This window comes from Tympanuchus pallidicinctus, unplaced genomic scaffold (assembly GCF_026119805.1).
Source record: "Tympanuchus pallidicinctus isolate F22 unplaced genomic scaffold, pur_lepc_1.0 scaffold1, whole genome shotgun sequence".
In the NCBI taxonomy this organism is placed as follows: Eukaryota; Metazoa; Chordata; class Aves; order Galliformes; family Phasianidae; genus Tympanuchus; species Tympanuchus pallidicinctus.
The window spans coordinates 9,273,615-9,298,245 of NW_026294618.1; the positions used below are offsets into that span (position 1 = coordinate 9,273,615).

At 48.4% G+C, this 24,631-nt stretch overlaps 1 protein-coding gene across 1 annotated transcript; it reads right to left on the reverse strand.

The window, feature by feature from the left end:
• Positions 1 to 18,263: 18,263 nt before the first annotated feature.
• RHOB (ras homolog family member B) lies at positions 18,264 to 20,636 on the reverse strand. Its single transcript, XM_052689067.1, has one exon. It carries the CDS (start codon positions 20,333 to 20,335, stop codon positions 19,745 to 19,747), a length of 591 nt encoding a protein of 196 aa, XP_052545027.1. The 5' UTR covers positions 20,336 to 20,636; the 3' UTR covers positions 18,264 to 19,744.
• Positions 20,637 to 24,631: the final 3,995 nt, after the last annotated feature.

The following is a 24,631-nucleotide window of genomic DNA, read 5'->3' on the forward strand; positions in this document are numbered from 1 at the left end:
AAGAAGGATGCATGTGCATGTCCTACCCAGAGGGTCTCATGCTCTGGGGACTGGGCCACAACTCAGGTTTCACAAGATGAAGGACAAGGATGTCCTGTTTCGTAGGGGGGAAAAACAAAAGAAATAAAAATGTTTTTATTTTAATCACAGAATCCCCGAGGTTGGAAAAGACCTGCAAGATCATCCAGTCCAACCATCCACCTTCACCAATACTACTCACTAGATCACGTCCCTGAACACAAAATCCAAACATTTCTTAAGCACCTCCAGGGTCAGTGACTCCACCACCTCCCTGGGCAGCCCACTGCAGTGCCTGACCACTCTTTCAGAAAAGCAGTATTTCCTAACGTCCAGCCTAAATCTCCCCTGGCACACCTTGAAGCCATACCCTCTAGTCCTATCACCAGCTACACGAGAGAAGAGGCTGACCCCCAGCTCACTACAACCTCCCTTCAGGTAGTTTTAGAGGACTAATGGTAGTTAATGGTAGTTAAAGATAGCTAATGAGGTCTCCCCTGGGCCTCCTCCAGACTGAACAATACCAGCTCCTTTAGCCTCTCCTTGTAAGCCCTGTGCTTCAGACCCCTCACCAGTTTTATTGCCCTTCTTTGAACCTGCTCCAGGGCCTCAACTGGACACAGTACTGGAGGTGGGGCCTCACCAGAGCTGAGTCACTTCCCTGTTCCTGCTGGCAACACTGCCTCTGATGCAAGCCAGGATGCCATTGGCTTTCTTGGCCACCCAGGCACACTGCTGGCTCATTTCAGCCGAGCATCAGTCAGTACCCTCAGGTCCATTTCCTCTACGCAGTCCTCCAACCACTCTGCCCCAAGCCTGTAGCGTTGCTTGGGGTTGTTGTGGCCAAAGTGCAGGACCTGGCACTTGGCCTTGTTGAACCTCATCCCATGGGCTTCAGCCCAGCCATCCAGCCTGTGCAGATTCCTCTGTAGGGCCTCACTACCCCCAAGCAGATCCACACTTCCAGCCAACTTGGTGTCATCTGCAAACTTACTGAGGGTGCACTCAATGCCCTCATCCAGGTCGTCAATGAAGATAGTGAAGAGGACAGGCCCCAGCACCGACCCCTGGGGAACAGCACTCGTGACAGGTTGCCAGCTGCATTTAGCTCCATTCACCAACACTCTCTGGGCCCAGCCTCCAGCCAGTTCCTTATCCAGCCAAGAGTGCACCTGTCCAAGCCATGGGCTGCCAGCTTCTGCAGGAGAATGCTGTGGGAGACAGTGTCAAAGGTTTTGCTGAAGTCCATGTAGACTACATCAACACCTTTCCCTCATCCACCAGATGGGTCACTAGATCATAGATGGAGATCAGGTTGGTCAAGCAGGACCTGCCCTTCACGAACCCATGCTGGCTAGGCCTGATCCCCCGGTCATCCCGCACATGCCGTGTGATCTCCTTCAAGACAATCTGCTCCATAACCTTCCCTGGCACCGAGGTCAGGCTAACAAGCCTGTAGTTCCCTGGATCCTCCTTACAAACCTTCTTATGGATGGGAGTTACACTGGTAAGCCTCCAGTCTTCTGAGACCTCACCAGTCATCAAGGAGTGCTGACAGATAATGGCAAGCGGCTCGGCTCTCACCTCTGCTAGTTCCCTCAGCACTCTTGGGTGAATCCCATCTGGCCCTATGGACTTTTGAGTGGTAGGTCTCTGACTGCGTCCTCCCAAATCACAGGGGGTTCTGTCAATACCTGTTCTTTTTAATACTCATTTTATCCAATTAGGGGTCATAATTGAAGCCAAAATTGATGATCTACTTAAATTTCACATAAGAATATCAAGTTACTATGTTGAGGCAAGTTACTATGTTCTGTCTCAGCTTTGAGACAGAAAGCCGTTTCTCTGGACAGTGGGGATCAGTGACTCTGAACACTGCAGGATCTAAGCCAACAAGCACCTTGAGTTACAAATATATATTTGAAGACATTTAGCTAAACCACAATTCAGTTGAGTCTGAAACAAAATAGTGGCCAAAACAAAAACAAATTGTGATTCCTGCATGAGTGCTCCTCCACCAAGCTGTGATAACCAGTTCACTGTAACCATCCAGAGTAGCAATCATGCAGACCTCCTTGGAGGACCCAGCCCCTGAGTGACACTGCCTGCCACTAAAGGAATATGCAGCAGGACTTCTGACAGCCAGAAATGATGTTCCTGGCTTAGTTTGCTGCTCTCCCCATCCCACACCAAAGGAAGTTGCTCTCAATTCAGATTCAATTTGCCTTTATTGCCAAGAAGTTTCACCTCATCCAAAGCACAGCAGCCCAATGGGTTGCCCAGAGAAGCTGTGGATGCTCCATCCCTAGAGGTGCTCAAGGCCAGGAAGGATGGGCACTCTGCACTGAGCTGGTGGGTGGCAATCCTGCCCATGGCAGAAGGTTGCAACTGGATGATCTTCAAGATCCCTTCTAACTTAAGCCATTCCAAGATTCTATAATTCTAAGAAGCTGAAGGCAGTTTTCCTCTTCTCTGTCCAGCCTCCCCCCATTAACACAACAGCAGAGCTAGCACACAGTAAATTATGTGAAAAGATGTCTCATCTCTCATTTGGGCACTGCACACCAGTCTGAGTCACAAAAAGCTTTCCAAAAGCTTATACACAAGAGCTCATTTTCTGACTGTTTGCAAGCTAACATGTAGCCTTGTGAGTTCAGATCATTTCCAAAGAATGTCGCTCCTTCTGGGGGAAAATCTCATCTTTTTCCTGTTCCTTCCATGTAACTGCTGAGTTTGGCATGCAAAAATTGGCTTGGATAAGGACATAGAAATGCCAGCCAGGCTTTTCCAGAGAGTGCCATACACACCATGAGTGGTATTTCAGACTCACACGTGAGTAAATCTCTGCTTGACACAGCCTGCCCAAAGAGCTTATTGCTATCCAGTGCTGTCATGTCTGTGATTGCTGCTAATGCTGACAGCTGAACAGGAAAATCTGAGAATCTGCATTGGTACCGTAGACAAAGTATACTTTTACAGAAATATTTGGTTTTCGTTTGTGAAGCAGGTGAATGTCATACAACAATCCACAAAGGTTTTTATGATCATCTGGCATACCTAACTTAGGTTAGCATTTCAAGTGTGAAGTTGTGCACTCTGCCTGAGATCTGATAGCACTCCCTAATTCTGTGAATGACTTGGATGAATCTGAGGGTATATTTAAAAAATTTGCAGGCATCAGTATTATTAAGGTAGATAGGTTCAGAGCTCAAAAAGCCTAAGAAAAGAAGAAGAGGAATGAAGCAAACTTTGCAGGATTTAACTTGATAAATAAACACGCAAAATACTGAACTACCAAAGGATGAACCAAAGGCTCAAACACAAACAAGGAATGAGCAGGCTGGCAGCAGTGCAGCAGAAGAGGACCTGGAGTTATAGTGGATCAGAAAACAAATATACATCAATAATATTAGGCTCTATGTGAGACAGGAGGCAATTACTCTGTTCTGGTCTGCTCTGGGGAAGCCACAACTGGAGAGACTAATGTGCAGCCAGCATGTTAAAGGGCTCCCAAGTGTGACCTACAGGCAGAGGCTGAACAACTGCAGTTTTCTTTGTCTAGCAAAGGAGAAGTTTAAAGGGTAAATAATTGGAGTTTTCCTTTCTGAAGAAAGGGCAATAATCAGTTATTCCCCAGGTAAAGTGGAGGTAAGATAAAGTGAAATCATCTTTGTAGCAAGAGGAAAGTGGGTTGGTTATTAGCAAACTTGTGTGGGTTTCTTTATATGAAAAGGAGATTTCAGACAAATTGTGAGTGCTTGATTCCATGTCAAGACGAACTGTGCTCACAGGCAGTTGCACCACTTGGATTGTGCCCATCTTGATTTGCATTGGAGCCTGCACTGAGCACAACAGCCAGAGCTAGTGCCAGGCAGCCAAGGGCAGCCAGGAAGGAGCAGAGACAATGCTGGCTGCTCTGCCCTGCCAAAAGCCCAGGGGGACAGCTGTCTCTGTCCTGTGCCGCCTGTCCTCTGTCCTCTGTCCTGTCCTGTTTGGAACCAAAGTGCTCAGGTCCTGCCAAGTAGACATTTCCAGCACAGCAGCCTTGGTCTCCACGAGCTGTTGGCATAAGAAAGGTTTGGCCATGGGAGAAAGGATCAGGAAGCAGGTCGTTCATTTGGAACGACCTGGGAATGTTCTTCCTTGCTTTGAATCATCCCAAGTAGCTGCACTGAGAGGACTTCTTCAGTCCTGATAATTGGGTCTTTCACATAAAATCCAAAACTCTGGCCGTTTGGTTTTAAATAGTTCTCATCCTGCAGCCTGGGCTTTGTGGTGCTCTGCCTTGTGACTGTGGAAGCTGTGTCATTATGCACCCACAGCAGAACACCTTCATAGGCCTGCACCTCGCTTTTGTTTCACTTCTCTTCCAGATGCTTTGCTACCACCGCTGCTCTGGGGGACAGCTCGTGGATAGGGTGCAGGGCTGCTGAGATGGAAATGAGTGCTCGTATTTTCCCTAGCACCTTTCTAAAGTAAAGGGGTGCAGCCCCTGGAGCATTACAACCAGCAGAGATCATAGAATCACAGAATATCTTGGGTTGGAAGGAGATCTCGAAGATCATTCAGTTCCAACATCTGCCATGGTCTGGTTGCCCCCACCAGCTCAGGCTGCCCAGGACCCTCCCAACCCAGCCCTGAGTGCCTCCAGGAATGGGGCAAACACAGCTTCTCTGGGCAGCTGTGCCAGGGCTTTACCGGAGTTGGAGAGGGACCTCTTCCTGCCTCTTCTTGGAGAACTCAGAGAAAACCAGAGCCTTTGCAGAAGGGCTGAAGCATTTTCCCAGTGCACACAAACACAGTTTCACCTCCACACTCGTTCTAAGGTGGTGATGGAGCTGGTAACCACCTCTAATTCCAGCATGGTGACAGAGTGGGAAGGAGCTCTCTGGTCAGCAGCTGGCAGCCAGGAGCATGCTGCAGACTCAGCAGAAAGCTGACAGCTGATAGCTCCATGGGCAGAAGTAACATTAGGGACTTTGTAAAGATTGGAAGGAGTCAGTAATAAGGTCTGAACACAATCAGCCTTTGGAAGAGCAGGAGACTCTGGGGCAACTTCAACAGCAGTTAATCACAACTCAAGTTGTTTAGCATCTGAATGAACTTAGGGTCCTTCAAAGAAGAGTGAGAATTTGCACATCCTAAATACACATAAAAATGAGGATTATTCACAGAACGAGTTAGGCTAACCTAATTGGCTTCCTATGCCTGCAAGATCTGTCTAGTGGTGGATAATTATCAGAATATTTAGCAGCGTGATTAGGAAAATCATGAGGGATCTGGGCATCAACCTGAACCCTACCTTTGCAAATGAAGGCTGGCAGCCTCACACAGCTGGGCTTTCTTGCAGGTCCCTGGCACTGCTGCATGTGTTCCTGGCAAGACACACTGTAAGTGAAATCACTCTTCTGAGAACTTGGCAGCTCTGCTTACAGCTTTAGCCAGCAGAACAAAGGAAAATGATACAGAAATGCAAATGCTATCTGACCATTTCTGAGCTTCAGAAGCATTTAAGGTTAAGCAGTGATGTTGGGATACAGGCACGCAGTAGGAAGGATGGAGCAGAAAAGTCTCCCCTGTGTTGGGTTGTTGGTTGGTTTGTTTTTTTTCCCCCTAACTGGTTTTCCTGTCCTCTCATTGCACTCAGCATCAGGAAAAAGGCACGAACAGGAGGAACAGGAGGAAGAAAGTCAAAGAGATCCCTGATGTGGAGCGGACAGGTCGGTGCCTCAGGTATGGCCATGCTCCTTTCTCAGCCGGTCTGAGGCACGTACGGTGCTGCCATTGATCCTCCTAACGCACAGGCATTTCCTCATGAGCATCTGTGCATCTTCCCTGTGCATCTCCTCTGCTACACGGATCTACGCGCCTGCCCATTACCAACTAATACACAGAAAAAGATAGGAGAGACTGAAAAAAGCACAGTGAAATGAGGCACGTGTTCAGATTGCTGTGTCAAACTGTAACATATGACATAGCCTGGATTTAATTATAGAGTTCCTTTTTTTTTTTTTTTTTTTTTTTTTAATTCACCCACTTGCTTTTATTCTGTGCAAAATCACAATCCAGTTATTCCATGCCTGATGAAGCATTATGCAACTTCCTAATTAAGGCAGACAGAGATGTGTAATGCTAAATCCTTCCTGAGAGGCTGCCCTACGGCACAGAGCTTCCCTGGGCTCCTCAAGGCAAGCAAAGAGCTCTGACCAGGAAAAACACTGCCCATTTTCCATAATTAAAGTCTCATCAAATCATAGAATCGTTAAGGTTGGAAAAGACCTCTAAGATCATCCAGTCCAACTGCCCACCTTGCACCAATATGGCCCACTAAACCATGTCCCTAAGTACCACATCTACATGTTTCTTGAACACCTCCAGGGATGGAGACTCCCCCAACTTCCCTGGGCAGCCTGTGCCGTGCCCTGTTGCTCTTTCTGAGAAGAAATATTCCCTAATATCCAATCTGAAACCCCCCTGGCACACTTTGAGGCTATTCCCTCTCATCCTGTTGATGTTACCCGAGAGAAGAGGCTGGCCCTCACCCCACCACAGTCTCCTTTCAGGGAGTTGTAGAAAGCAATAAGGCCTCTCCTGAGCTTCCTCTTCTTCAGATGAACAATTCCTGTTCCCTCAGCCACTTCTCATACATTCCCATGACAATGAAGGACTAATTTAATCTATTTGCAGCCATCTGACCCACAGAAGCAGAGAAGTCAATTTTATTTGAACACAATTTTTTTGGTGTGATTTCAGATCCACTAAAGGATGTATTTTGCCAGTGTGTAAGTCTGGCAATTCCTGTTGGCAGAGAGCTCATGTGGTTTTCTGTGCTGAGTGAGAGGTAACTGATCTCAGGAACGAGAGCACAGGTGACCCTTTTGAACACTTTTGGCACATCCACTCAGAAATGCCCAAGAGCTCTACTAGAATGCTGGTGGTACTACTTTGCTAGCAGCAGCAAAGTCGTCTCCAAATCAAAGTAGTCTCCAAATGAAGCAGGATACTACTGGAACTTGTGTTGAGAAGGTAAGTGCCTTCATTATGGCACCTAGCAGTGCCCATCCTTGGGACACAAGCACTTGGAGAAGCTCTCAGATAAGTAACTTACACTTAGTCAGGGCTTACATAAATAAATCAGGATGAATTCAGCAGCTCACGTTGCTTTAGAGAACATCATCTGGCCCACTTGAGTGGGATACTGCATGCGTTAGCAAGGAAGTGGCAGGAGACTGCTTGAGCAGATCCAGACTGCAGAGGGTCAGTGGACCAGTACGGCCAAGGCTGCTGTAAAGTCCACAGGGGACCCTGAGATGGGGAAAATCCCATGCACTGCAATCCCATGTGGCCATGCAACAGTGCTGCCTTTTTCTGGAGATGTGGACCTATCTGCTTGCTAAGTCCACCATGGCAGCAGGTGAATTTATCTCCTACGCATGTACATCCAGCATAGCACTTACTGATCATGCAACGATCCAAAAAAGAGGAATACAACCTGGAAAGAGAAGCCATTATGTTCCCATTTCTTAGGTGAGATGTGATCTTTGCTCTGGCTGACAGTGCTGTATTGTCAGAAGGCACCTTCCTCAATTTTTCAGTACTAAGAGACCCAGCTCTGTGCCATTACCTCAAACAGGTGTTCCCCTCGAAGGCTCATGGATTGGAGGGGCTGAGATCTAGTGCTTGGTACCAGCTTCAGTGCTGGGATCCCACTTCACAATACAGTCTTCCTCTATCACTCTGTGAGTGTGGAGAGAAGACCAGTTTTAATGGTTCATTGCTTCAACTCATGTTTTGGGGGAAATGGCAGAGGCAGATTGAAGGTAATGAGCATGGAAAATCATAGTATCATAGAATGGCTTGGGTTGGAAGGGACCTTAACGCAGTGTCCCACATATGTCTTATGAATTCTCACTCTTGGTTCATTTGGCATTTAATTACTAAGGCTATTCTTTTTCCATTTTCTGTATAGCAAAAAGCAAGGATGGTCTGGAGAAATGAAGGTCACAGCTGAGTAGCAGATATCTTTACAGTTCAAAAGCTTGACAGGAGTGATGATGGAAGGGTGAGGGAGATCTGTACAGAATTACACCACTTTCCCTCATCCAACCCTGAGGTTATCTCTCAGAGTAGCATTCTCCTCCCTTTGCCTCCTGGGAGAAGCACCTCTTCCAGGAGGTATCATGTCTGCAGGGGGGTGAGCAGCCCTGAAACACAGACCAAAGTGAGCACCAAGAGAAAATTGCTGCCTCTACACACAGTCCCAGTGGCCCACTGCCAAGAGCAAGGAGTCCCTCAAAAATCTTCAATAAGGCATTAAAGAGATGGAAGATCTAGGATGTTTCTACACTTCAGGTTCTCCCCATTACATGATGAAAAGGGGGAAGATAAATCTCCCTCCACAACATCCATGCAGAGCACAGCTGCCTCCCAAGCACTCCTCTGATGAGAAAGTCAGCTCTTATGAGGCTGAATGTTGCCAGTGGCTGGGAAGAAGATAATACAGAAGCCCAGTAAGATGTCCTTGCCTTCCAGCTGGCTTTATAGCAGCCATGGCTGCTGGAGGAGAGATGAGGGTTTGTAGATCAAAGTAAATTCTTCTTACTCAAGGTAACAGAGAATTGGAGAGAAAATATAGACAGTTCTTGAGCTTCAAGAAGTTTGTTTCCATCCCATCCTTTTTAGTTTAAATGTCATTTCCTGCAAAAATTCCCGTGGTCTCAGGAGGAAGGGAGATTGAAATGACATTCAGGTGAATCCCTCACATCAAGAAGACAACCTTGAGTTCACTCAGCCATGGTTCTGTGACAGTGAGTCTCCCAGCCAAGCCATTCAGGCTTGAGGAAGGTCCTGTAGATGGAAGAAAAAGAAGTGTTCTGGTATGAAACTCAGGCTGTGGTCTCTCCAGCTGCCCCTATGCCACCCTGAGCTCTTTCAGCTGGCAAACAGCTTATGCAGTCTCCAGGCAAAGAATGTAAAACAAGGCAGAAAATCAATCAGTCCCATCTGAGGATGGATACGGTTGTCTTCATTTTCCTCTTCCCTTCTGCTGCGGTCAACACAACCTAACAGAGCACCTGTATTTGCAATGCATTGTTCCAGATACTGACCGAGTACAGTATAGACCAAATATTGGAGCAGCACTGCTCCATGGCAGAGCATGTTTAACGGGGCATAGTGACAGGTCAGAGTGATGACAAGTCCCTGTTGAGACTGCAAGGAGTCATTCCAGTTGGCAAAAGCTGGAGCTAATAGAAAATCAGGAAAGCACTGCAGAGGCTGAGCTGTACTGGAGGGTCACTGAATGGAGACATCACTTTTGCTCCAAGTCCTGCAGCCACGGCCACCAGGCACAAAGCCTACCAGCCTGGCAGCACCTTCCTTCCCTTCCTTCTGCGCTCAGCCTGCAGTGGCTGCTGGTCTGGCTCAGGCGCAGGGCTCACTGCAATATTTGCAACCAGACACCACAGTCATGTTTGCATGGCTCTCAGGTTAGACAACAAATACATCCCAGCTCAAGAGAGGTTTTCCTTCCTGTCTGTCTGGCTATGTAAACTAGCAAAGGAGAGCTTAACTGGGACTTTACGGATCTTCATTTTTCTGTTATGCTTGCCCTATCACTAGCTCCATTGCTAAACTGAAAACCGAGGCATTTCTTGTGGCATCCAAGCTGCAAATTGGAATGTCAAGGAAAATGAAGACTTGTAGGGTTATAATTCCCCATGAGAAAAGAGAGGCTGCTTCTATAAAACACTTCTGTCAGTTGCTTGGAAAGCTTTTCAGCAGGTTCAGCCTCTAAAGCTGGCAATGACTGAAATCCAAAATTGGAAAAAATGGGTATCAGCCTGTGCTTAAAGGGCTACTTTGGTCCCAGTCAACAATAACAGTAATGGAGAGGCAGCAAGTATCCCATACGTAATTCCATCAGCTATTGCACACACAGGGTGAAATCCCACCACAGACCCTGTGATCACAGAATCATAGAATGGCTTAAGTTGGAGGGGATCTTAAAGACCACCCAGCTCCAACCTCCTGCTGTGGGCTGGTTGCCTCCCACCAGCTCAGGCTGCCCAGGGCCCATCCAACCTGGTCTTGAGCCCCTCCAGGGATGGGACACTCACAGCTTCTCTGGGCAGCTGTGCCAGTGCCTCAAAACCCTTCGAATAAAAAATTTCTTCTTAACATCTAGCCTAAATTTCCCATCTTTTAGTTTAAAGCCATTCCCCCTTGTCTTGTCACTATCAGACCACGGAGAAAGTCAATCCTTCTTCTTCAAGTACTGGAGGGTCAACATGAGGTGTCTTTGGAGCCTTTTCCAAGCTACACAAGCCCAAATTCCTCAACCTATCTTCACAGGAGAGGTATTTCAGTCCTTTGATGATTTTCATGGACCTGCTCCATCAACTCTACATTTTCTTGTGCTGGGTGCCCCAGGCCTGGACGCAGGACTTCAGATGGTGCCTCATGAGGGCAGAGTAGAGGGGAACAGTCCTGTCCCTCTCCCTGCTGCCATCCCTCTGTTGATGCAGTCCAGGATACTGTTGGCCTTCTGGGCTGCAAGCAGGTACTGCTGGTTCATGTCCAGCTTTTCATCCATCAGGACCCCCACATCCTGCTTCACACTGCTGCTCTCAAATTTTTCTCTCACCCTGTACTCATACCTGGGATTGCCTTGACTCGAGTACAACACTTTGAGATCCCTTGCACCTATCTGGTTCAATACACACAGAGAGTGGAAATCCTAAATGAGTGGCCAGATTCACCTTCCCTACTCAAGTAGGGTAACAGCACTGAGCAAAGGGACAGAATGTGTCCTCAAGGTCCCAGAGAAGCCGCAGGTTGTGGCAGAAGAGGCTGCACTGGCTCTACTCGCTATTTCTTCCCTCCTCTTGCAACTTCAGTCATGCAGCGTTCCCCAAATATAAGTCCGTACCTTTTCACCTTCAGAGCTGGCCTATTTCTGCTCTCTGGCATTCAGAAATAAGCCTCGCTCCCTCCCAGGAAGGAGTCACACTATAAATATCTCCGTGCAAGTTTCCTGAGTCCAGCCATTTCTCACAGCACAGTGCTGTTGCTCTTCCAGCACCAGTAAGCATGGCTGCTTTCTGCAGTGCCTTTAAAAATGTCATTGAGCAGCCACAGCCCTGCTGAGAAGAAATGGGGACTCATTCAGGAGCTGCAGCCATGGTGGCACAACCAAATTTTGCCTTCAGGAAAAAGAAAAGCTAAGGGGTGACACATGGAAAGTGAGAGACCTGTGGGTCCCATGCAGCATCGTGGAGCAGGGAGGTAAGAACAAGCCTGGGTGCTGCTGGTGGTGGCCCTCAGCCTGCAGTCAAAAAGTGGCACTGCAATAGAAATACAAATCCTATAGTGGAGACATGGGGATGCAGAGGTAAACGTATAGTAGCTGAACCCATGTGGGAGGGAAACAAGCTGACTGGTGGTGGGATGGCATCTTCACACTCTGAGCTATCTCAGCAATTTCTACATGACCTCCTTGCCCCCTGAAAGGAAAAACCTTTCCACTGTTTCCTTTACAACTTAGGTGATTCTGTGATTCTACATGATGGGACTCAGGTCAGTTTGATGGTTGACTTTATCTTGAAAGCCCTGTCTAATCTAAATGATTCTGTGATTCTAAGAAATGCAGTAGGAAGAACAATATGTGGTAAGGGGAAGAAAGAAGGATGCAAATCCAGTTCCTTTCCAGCTGCTTGCCTGATTCCATGGCTCTATCTCCTTTGCTTCGTATTTTATGGGTCCTGTAAGTAACATTAACTCACTCATCGAAAAGAGAAGAAATGTTTAGAGGGAGAAAAAAATTCCTTGTGAGACATCTACAAAGAAACAGGAGGAGAGGAAGGAGACCTGGGATCTCCTTAACCTCATTTGCTTATCTACAAGGGAAAAACACAAACAGGGAGAGCCAGGAGTTTGCTCAGCTGCACAGAAATTATATGAGTGCAGGGCAAATCCAGTGCCAGCAGTGTCTGTGGCCAGATAAGAGAAGTGCAGAGATGCAAATAATGGTGGCACATTTTATCCAGGGCTGCTGGAATCTTGGCTGCTGGAATCTTGGCTACTAGTTTTCAAGTGGAATGAATGGACAGCTCACATCTTCTTGCACTGCTTGGCTGCAGACCCGGTGGTGCTCAGCTGACCATCCTCCGCTTCCACACCGATGGCTTCGGAAGGATTGCTTTTCTTCCTAGCTCTTGTACATAAGCCCAGGGTAGATTAATGGAGGTCTTCTCCTGATTCAGAGAAAGGAGGGGAACTGGCCTGAAGGCAAAGCAAGAAAATCAGTCTACCACAGTGCTGAAGGGCTGTGCATCCTGCCCCCTGGCTCCCACCAGCTCAGATCTTGCTGTCAGGCCTCCAAACCAAGCACTGAAGCTGCTAATGTGGCAAAGGGACCCAGATGCACAAAGCAGCAGGTCTCAGCTTCAGTGGGTTGCCTGGCTTGTCCCTCCTGGCACGGGGCAGAGGGAAGGCTGCAGGAGGCTCTTGCAATGCGGAGCACCAGGACAGCACAGAACCAGGCATGTGCCAAAACTGAGGGGCAGAAAAGCTTGCAAAGAAGGAGGAGGAGAAGATATGGATCCTGAAAGTTTATCTCTGAAAAAAATTATTAGGTCATGCAACTTGCTTCCAGATCTGATTAAACCATGGACTTAGCTTTGAAAGCAAGCAATCCTCTGCACACACTTCATATTAGTTCACCCAGGAACATCCCATCCTTACACTGCTGCCTGCAGCTGGAGCAGGGAGGGAGGCACACACCTCAGAGGGCAGCATGCTTCCCCATGAGTGATTTGTTGATCTCAGAGCAAAGCTGAGTTCCTGAAAGTGTAGGAGGAATAAATGTTTTACCAGCACAGTCTAGCTCCATCAGTCCTGATCACTAATAGGTATTTGCAGACTTTAGGTGCTGTTTTCAGCTCCTCGTTTAGAACAGAAAAACAAAGCTGCCTTCCACAACTGACAACTATGGAAAATAAAAACAGCTGTTTAGGCCACAAAAACAGGCCCAGTGCGAGCACCAGCAGTGACTCAGCTCCCTCTCCTCTTCCCTGCCCTGATTTTGCCTCGTTGCTGGCAGAAGGCATTGACAAGGCACAGGCAGTGAGTGGGGCTCAGGTGTTGAGCATGGCCCCATATCCCTTGGCTGCATCTTCCCCACACACGCCCTAGGGTGCAGCTGCCCACATGGTCCTGGTTGTAACATGTCTGGAGCATGTTACATTTGTAGCAGTATTGTTCCTCACCCCAAAAGCACTGTTATACATAGGTGAGTGGGTTCGACAGAATTAATAGTCAAGATTAATAGTCCAAGAGCTTGTCTGCTTGTGCTTACATTGCACCACAGCGATGATGGATCTCCTCTAGAGATGCTCAAGAAAAAAAGCAGGGACTGAAACATCTCCCTAGAAGTCCAGCTGGAAATTTTCCATCCATTAAGGCTGATTCACAGACCGGAGTGTCCACGGCGTACAGTTCCTCCAAGAACATTTAGGAAAGGTTAAGAATGCAGGTGCTTGCCAGGACAAGTAAGGCTTATCTTCTTTCTGAAAAAAAAACCAAAAAACAAAGGAGAACAGTCAGACAGGAATGACTGGGAGGTGCACAAGAAATGTGTGAATGTCAGTGACAAACACACTTTTCTCAGCACAAGGTGTGGGATTTGAATGCCTCCCACTTAAGAACTGATTTGATCCGATAGCTCCTTTCAGTTTGTACAGGCAGGAAAAATTCGCATCCAGTGATTTAGCAACGTGCTTTTCCCATACTGGGGGAAAGCTTCTTAACCTTGGCATGTAACAAGTGGGCACAACCCACACGATGGAGGTCAGACTTTAAGTGCAAGAAGGTAAACTGTTTGAAATACAAAAAAAAAAAAAGGCTCAAGAGCTTTAGGGGAGATGTCAGGAAGTTCTGCAGAATGGTTGTGAAGGTTACAAATTCTGGAAGATGTAAAGCCTGCAGGTATTATGGATGAAGCAATGAACCACCAGCATAGCTGCTTGCCTATGATTTTGCAGACCTATCTTTTGTCCTGACAAATATCGCCCACCTACAATGGCTGCTCCAAAAGTAATGCCATCTATTTATTTACATGGAAACCACATTGGATACAAAGAGTACAATAACATCATTTGATAGAGCACATTCTTAGCTACAAAACACTGTTTTTCAACACAGTCACCGCCATTAACTGTCTATTTTCACCAGCTATGAATAAGAGCTCATAAAAATCTGCACCAGTGGAGGCGATGCACGGTTGCCCCTGCTGAAACTCACTGCCAACCACCTCACTGTGCTCACAGCCACTGTTTGGTGTCCAGAAACATTCAGCAAGTGTCGATGAATGCCAATGGGTGCCATTTTTCCACATGGAGGGATTCAGTTACACACCTTTGCTTCATCCACACTTCCATGTCAGATGCCATTCTGTCAGACCACCCCTCTGCTGCCACCTGTCACACAGAACAACATGTAATGGGATGTTAGTAGGAAGGTTCGACCTCTGCTGCCATATCACCAATATCCACCTCTGATGTAGTGGCCCAACATAATAAGAAGCATTACTTTTGGAGCAGCTCTTGTAGTTTGTAAGGCAGCCACCTGGAAATACCTAATTTAAAAATTGCTAATAAAAAAGAGCATGCACTCGAAATATCCTCTTGCCTGTGGCTGCTTCCCTGGCATGAAGAAGTACTAAGAAGATTCTCAAGCGAAGAATGTGTGGAGGAAGAGTAGCTTTTCATTAAACCCAGTGGCTCAGCTGGAAAAGGCAGAGAGGCCTCCAGGCACCAAATCCCTAGAAGTCTGAAATGTTGGCATTTAACTCCAAATTTAACACAGCAGTGTGAAGAGCTGAGCCCACCCAAGAGGAGGTGCTGCCAGCTGTGGGAGCCATGCAAGCTGTCAGCACGGAGCCCGGCATTAGGCAGACCTGTGCAAAATTCCTAGCTGCGAGGCAATTACTACAGTTTGCTTCCCTTCTCACCTTTTTACTCATATGAGTGTGTCTCTGTCTTGCCAGCACCTCGTTGTAGTTAATCCCTGGGAATGCTTCCAGGGAAACCTGCAGTCAGGGGCAGTGTGAAGTATTCAGCGCCATCGCACTGATGTTCAATGGGGCATGACTGGTTTAAACTCAAAACACGTCAATTTTCCTTTTGGGATTAAGCATAGATATGTGCGTGTGTTCATCTTTCAGTGTGGCTGTACAGCTTCCATTGCTGATGCTGTTAGATGTGCACGCCAAGCAGTGACGTTCCTCCATACCTTCATTCAGTCCCGACTGGTCTTTGAGGTCCCTTCCATTTCCCCTAAGAACTGGGGCTGCTCAACCTGGAGAAGAGAAGGCTCTGGGGAGACCTGATAGTGGTCTTTCAGTATGTAAAGGGAGGCTGTAAGAAAGAACAGACTCTTCAGCGGGGTCTGTTGTGAGAGGACAAGGAGAAATGGTTTCAAACGAAAGGAGGGGAGATTTAGACAGGATATGAAGAAGTTTTACAGTAAAGGTGGTGAAGCATTGGCACAGGTTGCCCAGAGATGGGTGGATGCCCCGTCCCTGCAGACACTCAGGGTCAGGCTGGACGGGGCTCTGAGCACAGCTGGAGCTGTAGGTGTCCCTGCTCGTTGCAGGGAGTTGAACTAGATGGCCTTTAAATGTCCCTTCCAACTCTATGTCTCAATGACTCTAATCTTAGCTGTTCATTTACAACACAGAAAGTCCTGGTCTGAACCTCTTTCTTTCAGTGAGAGAAGAGCAGCTGCCACGGGGCAGGTCAGGCTGCCCCAGAGAAGACTGTGCAGCAGGACACCCCAAACTGCAGCAGGAAGAGCCCCATGCAGCAAGAACTACACGATCAAAGCTCCTTGGATACAGAAGCTAAAAAAAAAAAAAAAAACAACAGCACAAAATCTTGGGAGAAGGAGAAAAGGCTCATCCAGGGCCCCCGGGGGTCCCCAGGCTTCCATCGCCCTCCCCTTCCCAGGGGAAGGAGTATTATCGTGCAAATGAGCCCACCAGGAAACCCACTTTGTTTCCAAATTCCTCCCTCTGGGCCTTGAATGCGGATGAGGATGAATGGCCTGAATGCAGCGGAATAGAGCGTTTATGGTAAAATCCCACCCTCTTTGTCCCCTTTAATGGGAAGGGGATTTTACACATACACTGCAGCTGGGCTCGGGATGCTGTGATGCAGCCATGCTCACAAGCTTCCTCACCCTGATGTGGAGTGGTCGGCCCAGTTGTAGGAGTCCCACTCATGCCTTGTCCTCCACCCTTCCAGCAGCTCAGCTCAGTGGGCTGCTAGTGCAGTTTCTATCCCTGGTGGTACAAAATCAGCAGCACAACCAAGAAAGACCTGGCTGCATTCATGGTACAGCTCACTATAATCTGAAAAACGAAACTGGGCTTTTTGTCTGCATTGGAGGAATAAAATCCATGAGGGAAGTACAGTTGGTGACCAATTAGTTAATCGTCCTCAAAGTACTTTTTTTTTCTCCCTTACTACATGGAATCTGTGTCCATTCTTTGCTGAGATGCTAAACCAGACTCGCAAGCAACTCCACGCACTGTAAGGCACGCGGAGCTAAATTACATTATTGCTGCAAAACCAAGAAGCCACATAAGAAGACACGGCTTCAAATTCTGCTCCCATGTACACTCATGCAACCCTACTGCTGTATGGGGATTGTGAGAGTTTTAAAGAAACTCGTGTTTCAGTTCAGGGCATAACGAGGGCATTACAACCCCTTCTGCCAAAACAACTAGGGATTTTCACTGACTGCTTTCCTCCACCAAAGATGACTTGCCACGTTTTGGCACACCCTACTGAGAATGCTTTCTAACTGAAGTCTCCGTGTGACACAAGGACTACTTACTAGCTGCTGTTGGTGTATTTCCACAAGGGAAGAATGGTACAGTCACAGAACCATTTCCAGGATTTGCTGCTAATGATGCGCTGCTATCGCCATGGGGAAATTCCCCAGGGGAGCTCCTACCAGAAGAAACCCCTTTTGCAGATGCTGACCGTAGCCTGAAGAGGGTGAAGGAGAGTGCAACCTTTCCTCAGCTTGGGATGCCTGCATGGGCCTGTGGACATGGCAGAGAGCCTCTGAGTGCACACGGAGCATGTGATGAGTTGGCTGTGGAGCTTCTTCTGGTGCCTTCACTTAATTAATTGCTGCCTGCGTCCTGTCCTCCAGGCAGAGGACTACAGAAGACAAGCTGTGGGAGCAGGCGGACACGGGGTGGGTGACCAGAGGAACATGAGACAAAGGACCTGATGACAATGCAATGTGCGACAGCCTGTCCCAGGCTTGGGCCCCTGCTTTGGCTCACACCAAAGCCCAGCCCGGACCTGAAGCCTGGCCACCCCAGCAGGGCTGAGTCATGGCCAGTGGGATGAGGCACACCTTGTATGGCTAATGGATCCCAGCTGGGATCCCGTGCCATGACCCCAACGGGTGGATTCCTACAGGACCACCTCCCCTCCCTTACAGCTCCACGAGCAGCACGGGAAGCTCACACTCAGCTACAGCTGAAACGTGCTTTCTTAGTTTCCTCCCCTCCAGGCAAGACGCTGTAGCCTTAACTTGGGCAAAGTCCAATTTGAAATAATGAATGTAATTACCTCGTAGCACCTCAGTGGAAAATATTGGTAGAGCTAATTATACAGAGACGCAATGCTAAGTAATTTCCTAGTGTTTAAAATACAAATATTAATGTTTTCTCTTTGTGGATGTTGAGAAGATGACTTATCGCTGCAGTCTAATGAGCTTGCAGGCTTTGCAGCTGTTGCAACTGGTTTAAGGCAAAGGTTCCCTGTGCTGATTTTAATATCCCTTATTGGCATTGCATGGAACATTAGGCTGTGTAAAACCTGGCTTCAGAGCTCTCTACAATCCTTTTGAAAGGTCCCTTCCACCTCAGGACATTCTATGACATCATGATACTACAACAGCGGCCCTTGAAACACTACAAATTGAGGGATTCAATTCTTCTTCTTTTACCAAAAGATGTTTTAGGACCAAAAAACTGATTGTAGGATTTCCCAAAGGGAAACAAAACGCCCATGGCCCTGAAAGCTGCCCGAAAAGTATTGTCAACCAGTGGAGAAAATACCAGTGTCAGCACAGGGCAAACCCACCTAGCTCACCAGCACTGGGGTGCCTTGCTGAAACTGCTCCAGCCCCACCGAGGGCAGCCCTGGAAATCACAACACCGCTTTCTCTTAAATCAGCATAGAATCTTTTAATACTTTACATAAAAAACTGCATACACAGTCCATAGTTTTTATGTAAACATCATATACATCTCAGTTCTCGCCATGGCAAATTCTTAAAAACAAAACAAAACAAAAAAGTCTCAGTACCACCGTTAAGGGAAGGAGAGGAAGGAAACAAACAAACAGGTAAATTTGTTCTCTGAACCAGAGAAACGCAGTACTATTTTCACCTGAGTCCGCTACCCAGTGAAAATAAGTTTTAAATAAACCTAAATTCTTTAATCTGCCCTTTAGTATTAAAGTCTGATGTACTCAATGCATAAGGAACAGTGTTTTCGTCTTTTTCCAAGGCAAAAGAAATACAGCGATTTTAATTTCTCGTGCTGGTCACAATTTACAACAAGGCCCAGATGAGGTTACTGAGTAAGAATGCTTCCAACGCTGCAGTTGGATGTAGATACAAGCACATTGAGTATTTAAAAAAAATCCAAGTTGTGCAAAGTCATTTCATTTCAAAACAAACTTTTAAATAAATCCAAATCAATGCATTTGCAGAAGACAACACTAAATGAAGGAGCAGGCACCAAGATCATAATATGGCAATATCACTCCATCCCCCTTGCTCACCCTGCCCCATCCATCAGGAGTGTTCAGCAAGGAGGATGGAGCAGCCCAGCTTTACTTCCCAACCCAGTGACTTCTGCAGCTGGAGACAATTCAAGGCTCGTGTCACCAGCAGGCATCAGTCATGGCAGGCAAAGTGTTCCTCTGCATAATGAAGTCCCAGCTGGGCACCCCCTCCCCACCTCACTTTAAATAAGCACCCTCTGCACTACCCCAGTTTGCACAAGACAGAAAAGTAAGATATATACAGGCTTTGCTTGGGATGAGCCTCCACTCCCAGTCCAGGTCTTCATGGCCAACTTTGACAGCAGGTCAGGTTGAGGCCAGAACACCCGCAGGAGATGCTAGGATGCCTCAAGCAGCCAAAAGATGCAGCCTGTTCTCCAGCTTGCCTGGGGGGAGGCACATGCACACAGGAGGCAGGAGTCCCTTTGAGCATCTCAGCTCCACCACTCTCCTCTTGCAAAAGAGAGGAGGCCGCCTGGGAGCTGGGAGCCGCAGGTGGTGGGCGCAGACGAAGAGCTGGGTGCAATATTTGCTCAGTCCAGTCTCAGCAGCTTCTTGTTGAGAGTCAATCAACTTGAAGGGGCCAGTTATGGGAGAATGCTTCTCCCCACTCGATTCCCAAGACTCAGGGCATGCAACCCTCCCCCCCTCCCTCTGTCCCCACGGCTGAGCCAGCACAACCCTTTTCGGCTAAGGGAGCGTGCCCCGTCCCTTAGTCCCCACCCCCATTCCCTGCCAGCCCCCAGCTGAAGGGACAGGCAGATGCTGCGTGGTACATGCATGCCCCAGCTCCTCTCCGCCTGCCAACAGGTGACCAGGCGCCGTGCCCAGCGCCGCGCTCCAGCCGCGCCCTATAGGACCTTGCAGCAATTGATGCAGCCGTTCTGAGTGCCGTAGCGCTTCTGCAAGGCCGCCCGGGTGGCGGTTTCAAAGACCTCCCTGACACCCTCCTTGGTCTTGGCCGAGCACTCCAGGTAGTCGTAGGCCTGGATGCGGATGGCCATGGCGCGGCCGTCCTCAGTGCGCACCGGCTCCTGCTTCATGCGGGCCAGCTCGTTGCGCACGTGCTCATCGTTGCGCAGGTCTTTCTTGTTGGCCACCAGGATGATGGGGACGTTGGGACAGAAGTGCTTGACTTCGGGCACCCACTTCTCCGGGATGTTCTCCAGCGAGTCCGGGCTGTCCACTGAGAAGCACATGAGGATCACATCCGTGTCTGGGTAAGAGAGAGGGCGCAGGCGGTCGTAGTCCTCCTGGCCGGCCGTGTCCCACAGGGCCAGCTCCACCTGCTTGCTGTCCACCTCGATGTCGGCCACGTAGTTCTCGAAGACGGTGGGCACATAAACCTCAGGGAACTCATCCTTGCTGAAGACGATGAGGAGGCAGGTCTTGCCACAGGCGCCGTCCCCCACCACCACCAGCTTCTTGCGGATGGCAGCCATCGCCAGGCTCGCCAAGCTGGCCTTGCCGTGCAGCAGGACGATGGCAGGGCCCTCCTCCCCGCGGCCGCCGCCTCCCGCTTCTTCTCGTTTCTCACAGGGCACCGTGGCGAGCCGGGCCCGCGCAGGCAGGCTCCCCGAACTGGTACCGCGTCTCCGTCCCCTGCTCCGAGGACACGTTTCGGCTGCCGGTCCCGCCCGGTTCAGTCCAACTCTTCGCGAGGGAACCGCCGCAGCTGCCGGCCCGTCCGTAAAACAAAAAATAACGACGAGCCGCTCCGCGCCCCTCCGCGCCGCCACTGCCGCAAGCAGAACGCCGGCGCCGCTATTTAAAGCTTCTCCGACTTTCCTAATATAGCCAGCCAATGGGAAGGCAGGGAGTGAGGTCATCGTCGGCGGAGAGCGCCACGATTGGCCGAGCCCTGCGGGCGGGAGGCGGAGCGCGAAAAAGGAGGGGGCGCGCCGCGGGGTTGAGGGGCCCCGAGCTGAGGGGCGGCTGAGGGCGGGCAGGGGGTGCGCTGGGGGTGCTGGTTGTGAGGCGGGGCTGCGGCAGGGCTGGGCTGTGGGGCTGAAGAGCTGAGGAGCTGAAGAGCTGAGGAGCTGAAGAGCTGAGGAGCTGAAGAGCTGAGGAGCTGAAGAGCTGAGGAGCTGAAGAGCTGAGGAGCTGAAGAGCTGAGGAGCAGGGCTGGGTGCTGTGTGCCGAGCCCCCACGGGGGCTCTGCGACAGGGCAGCCCCCAACGCGGTGTTCCCGAAGGCAGCCCTGCTCCTGAAGGACTCCGGAGTGGCTCAGCACGAGCAGATGGCTCGCACAGCTCACACGGCTCGCACAGCTCGCACAGCTCGCACGGCTCGCACGGCTCACAAAGCCCGACATTCCTGGTACCGCCGGCCGTGCAGCTATCGCTGTTGGCTGGGTGTTGTCTCCCAGCACGTAACACCTTGCTGCTCAGGGCTGGGTCCGAATCCTTTTGCTCGACAGCGAAAGAAGAAAAATGAGAGATTTGAATGCTGTGTTTGCTGTTGAGAATTGTATTTAAAAACAACCACTTAAAAACCAAACACGCCGCTGAGGAAATCAAATTGCTTAGCTTGTGACTTTCAGTGCAGTGTTATGGAGGCATGTGTTAATAGGGCGAATGGTTCACTTAACCCTGAGCACTGAAATATAATTCATCCCCTGTGAGATTTTTCGTCATTCCCGTTTCTCCCTATCAGAAGAACAGGTCTCTGTTTGCAGATGGATGGATGCGTACCTGATCTTTGTAAAGCACCTTTCATGCGAAGTGAACCTGATAAATTTAACTGAAAAAAAGACTGAAAGCGTGGCCACAGTCACAGTGTTTTCACATACCTTTGAACTGTCAACAGGCTCCATTTCTGATCTCCATCATCCCTTTACATTTATTATCACTGCTCTCAATTGCAAACTTTTCCCAAACCCTAAAGAAATCACCTGCATTGAAGTCTTCTTTCCCGTGCTGGCATGTCCTTTCCACGAGGAGAGTCTGAAGGAACTGGGGCTGTTTAATCTGGGGAAAAGGACGTAGAGGGGAGACCTTATTGCTCTCCACCAATATCTGAAAGGTGCTTCCAGCAGGAGCGGGGTTGGTCTCTTCTCACTGGGGAAGGTGACAGGACGAGGGGAAATGGCCTCAAGTTGCACCAGAGTAAGTTTAGGTTGGGTTTCAGGAAAAACTTCTTTTCAGAAAGGGTTGTTAAGCACTGCAATAGGCAGCCCAGGGAGGTGGTTGAGTCACATCCCTGGATGTGTCTAAAATCCATTTGGATGCGGTGCTCAGGGACGTGATTTAGTGGAGGGCTGTTGGAGTTCAGGTAGTATGATTGAGTTGTAGTTGGACTCGATGATCTTTAAGGTCTTTTCCAACCTGAGCGATTCTATGACTCTGTGATTCTATGATGAAGCACAAGCAGCATGTAGCTATTTTCTCTATAACATCACAAGCACGTACAGCGCTTTTAATGAACAAGCGTAGTTCATTTGCTGAATAATGCAAATCTTGGTGCGTTTTGCTGTTTTCCAGTTCCTTTAACCTCTTCGGAAGTGGCGGTGGTTCGGTTCGCCGGAGTTCGGTGCCCCCTGGTGGCCGCTCTGCTGGGGATGCCCGCCGTCCCCGCTGCTCAGGAGCTGCCGAGCCCGGCCTTCCTCCCAGGCGGCTGCAGGAGAAGCTGCGGGTGCTTCACAGCTCGTGGGAGGTGCTGCCTAAAGATGCTTTTGAATTCGGTTTTATTTTTATTCCTTTTTATTCCCTGTTCTCTGCAGGGAAGTTGGACGAGATGACCTTTAATGCTGCCTTCCAACTCAAACAATTCTGTGATGAATCTGTGATTTGAGTTTTGGGTTGCGTGAGGAGTCGTGGCTGAATATTTGATGTCTTTTCGTCAGCACAGCGCTTCATTAAACAGGAAAAAAGAGCCACTCGAATGAGTAGTTATGCTGATCATCTCCTCTGTGCTGTGCCATGAAAGGTAGGGAAATAGGTAGCTTATTCATATCAAAGCACATGGCTCTGTTGTTCACTCAGAGTGCTGCTAGCAATTATCTGTGTGCCTCAGCGTGCAGAAAGCAAACTGAAGCAGCCCTCATGCATACCCCTTAACTCTTGCAGACTTCAAGACAGGGTGGCCTTATCCGAACAGTCAGCTCATCTCAACTTCAAAGCTGGGCTCAGGAAATGTTCTGAAAAGGTCTGACTAACCCAAGTCATACCCACAGCAGGGGTTCTTCTAATTGCAGACACAGTTCCAGTACTCAGTTACTGGAACTTACTTCATTCACTAGTAAAGTCTTCCATACTGAAGCCAATGGGCCCTAATTAAGACTTAAATGCCTAATACCTGTTACTTATTAATGGCCTGGGTTTCATAATTAGTGTAAATTTGCTACCGTTCCACTGCAGTGGATTCTGCCCATAAATGTCAGAAAGCCTCATCATCAATTTCCTCAGTTTGATTTTGCACTGAAGTTGCAGGAAGCACTATGTGGTACATGCACTGAGCTAAGTGGGAGCAAGGAGGCCTTAATTTATATTTTTTTCAGTTATATATGCTTCTCTTCTCTGGAGAATCCTCTTTTCAGCTCACACGTAAAAGCCTGAAAAGAGTCAGTTCTGAGAACGGTGCAGATCAGAAGCAGAACTGTACGTAGGAATCCTTCCCTTTCCCCTGCTTAGATCAGGGAAAAGGGGAATCTGAACAGCTTTACAGTGCTGTGAGTGCAACAGAACTGCAGCAATCCTGGGACTGAACACAGAGGATAACAACCTGCTCAAGTACTTAGGCTTCTTTCTCTGGGTGTGTACAGAAAGCAGAGATGGAAAACCTGGGAAGAAAAATATGAGAATAGGCTCTGGGCTTTCTTCTCACCTAAGAGATTTCTTTACAGGACCAATTCTGCACTCAAGCATAGCTGTGGTCTGGAAGGCTCCAAGAAGTGTAACCACTCTCTGTTGTAATTTTTACATTTCTTGATCAAATTTGCATGATATGCTCAGCTATACTTCTTAAAGCAAACTGAAACTTCCCTTCCAGTAATCCCCTATAGCACAGTCTCTAAGCAGAGAATTTATTAGTTCTGCTGCACCACATGCATCTGTATGACTGACGAAGAAAGCATGAGCAAGAGAAAAAAGACACCACATCTTTGCTTTTATTACTTGTGCAGTGGTTTTGAGACTAAAACTCAGCCTTTTGGATTTTTGCTTGATCTAAACCAATTGGCATTTTTTTATTGTTGAGAAGACAATTTCAGTTTGTTACTGGAGATTGTTTCCAGATTATATGCCTCCTCCCTGTTCTTTCTGCTAAACAGATTTTCTAAATGGCATGTCTGTAACTCAGATAATTTATGGTCATGTATAAATCTACACCAAAAGCATGAAAGCTCAGTGGGGAAGGTGATCTTTCTCCTTTTTGTCAATAAGTAGGCAAGTAAGTACATTGCCTGCTGTGGCATAGCATGCTGAGGGAGCCGTGTGTGCCAGTAATGGCACACTGACTCGTACTGTAACGCTGGCAACAAGCATCCTGCAGTCCTCATGCAAAGCTTCTTAGTGAAGGGAGGGAAGTAAGAGCTCGTTAAATGTGAGCAGCTCTCAGTCTAGCACCTGACTTGTTGCAAGTCAAAGCGAGTTCAGTGCTTTCTAATGTCGCTGCTGAAAACCTGGATTTAACTCTCAGACTCCTTTGTAATCAGTGCAGTCAGTCAGGAGGCCAGGCTGATCTACCTAGAAACTGGAATGCCAGGGCACAAAAAGAGGAGGTGAAGACCTGTGCATTTT

Excerpts from the sequence above, each read along its gene's own strand:
- RHOB (XM_052689067.1), bottom strand. The coding sequence starts at position 20,335 with ATGGCTGCCATCCGCAAGAAGCTGGTGGTGGTGGGGGACGGCGCCTGT.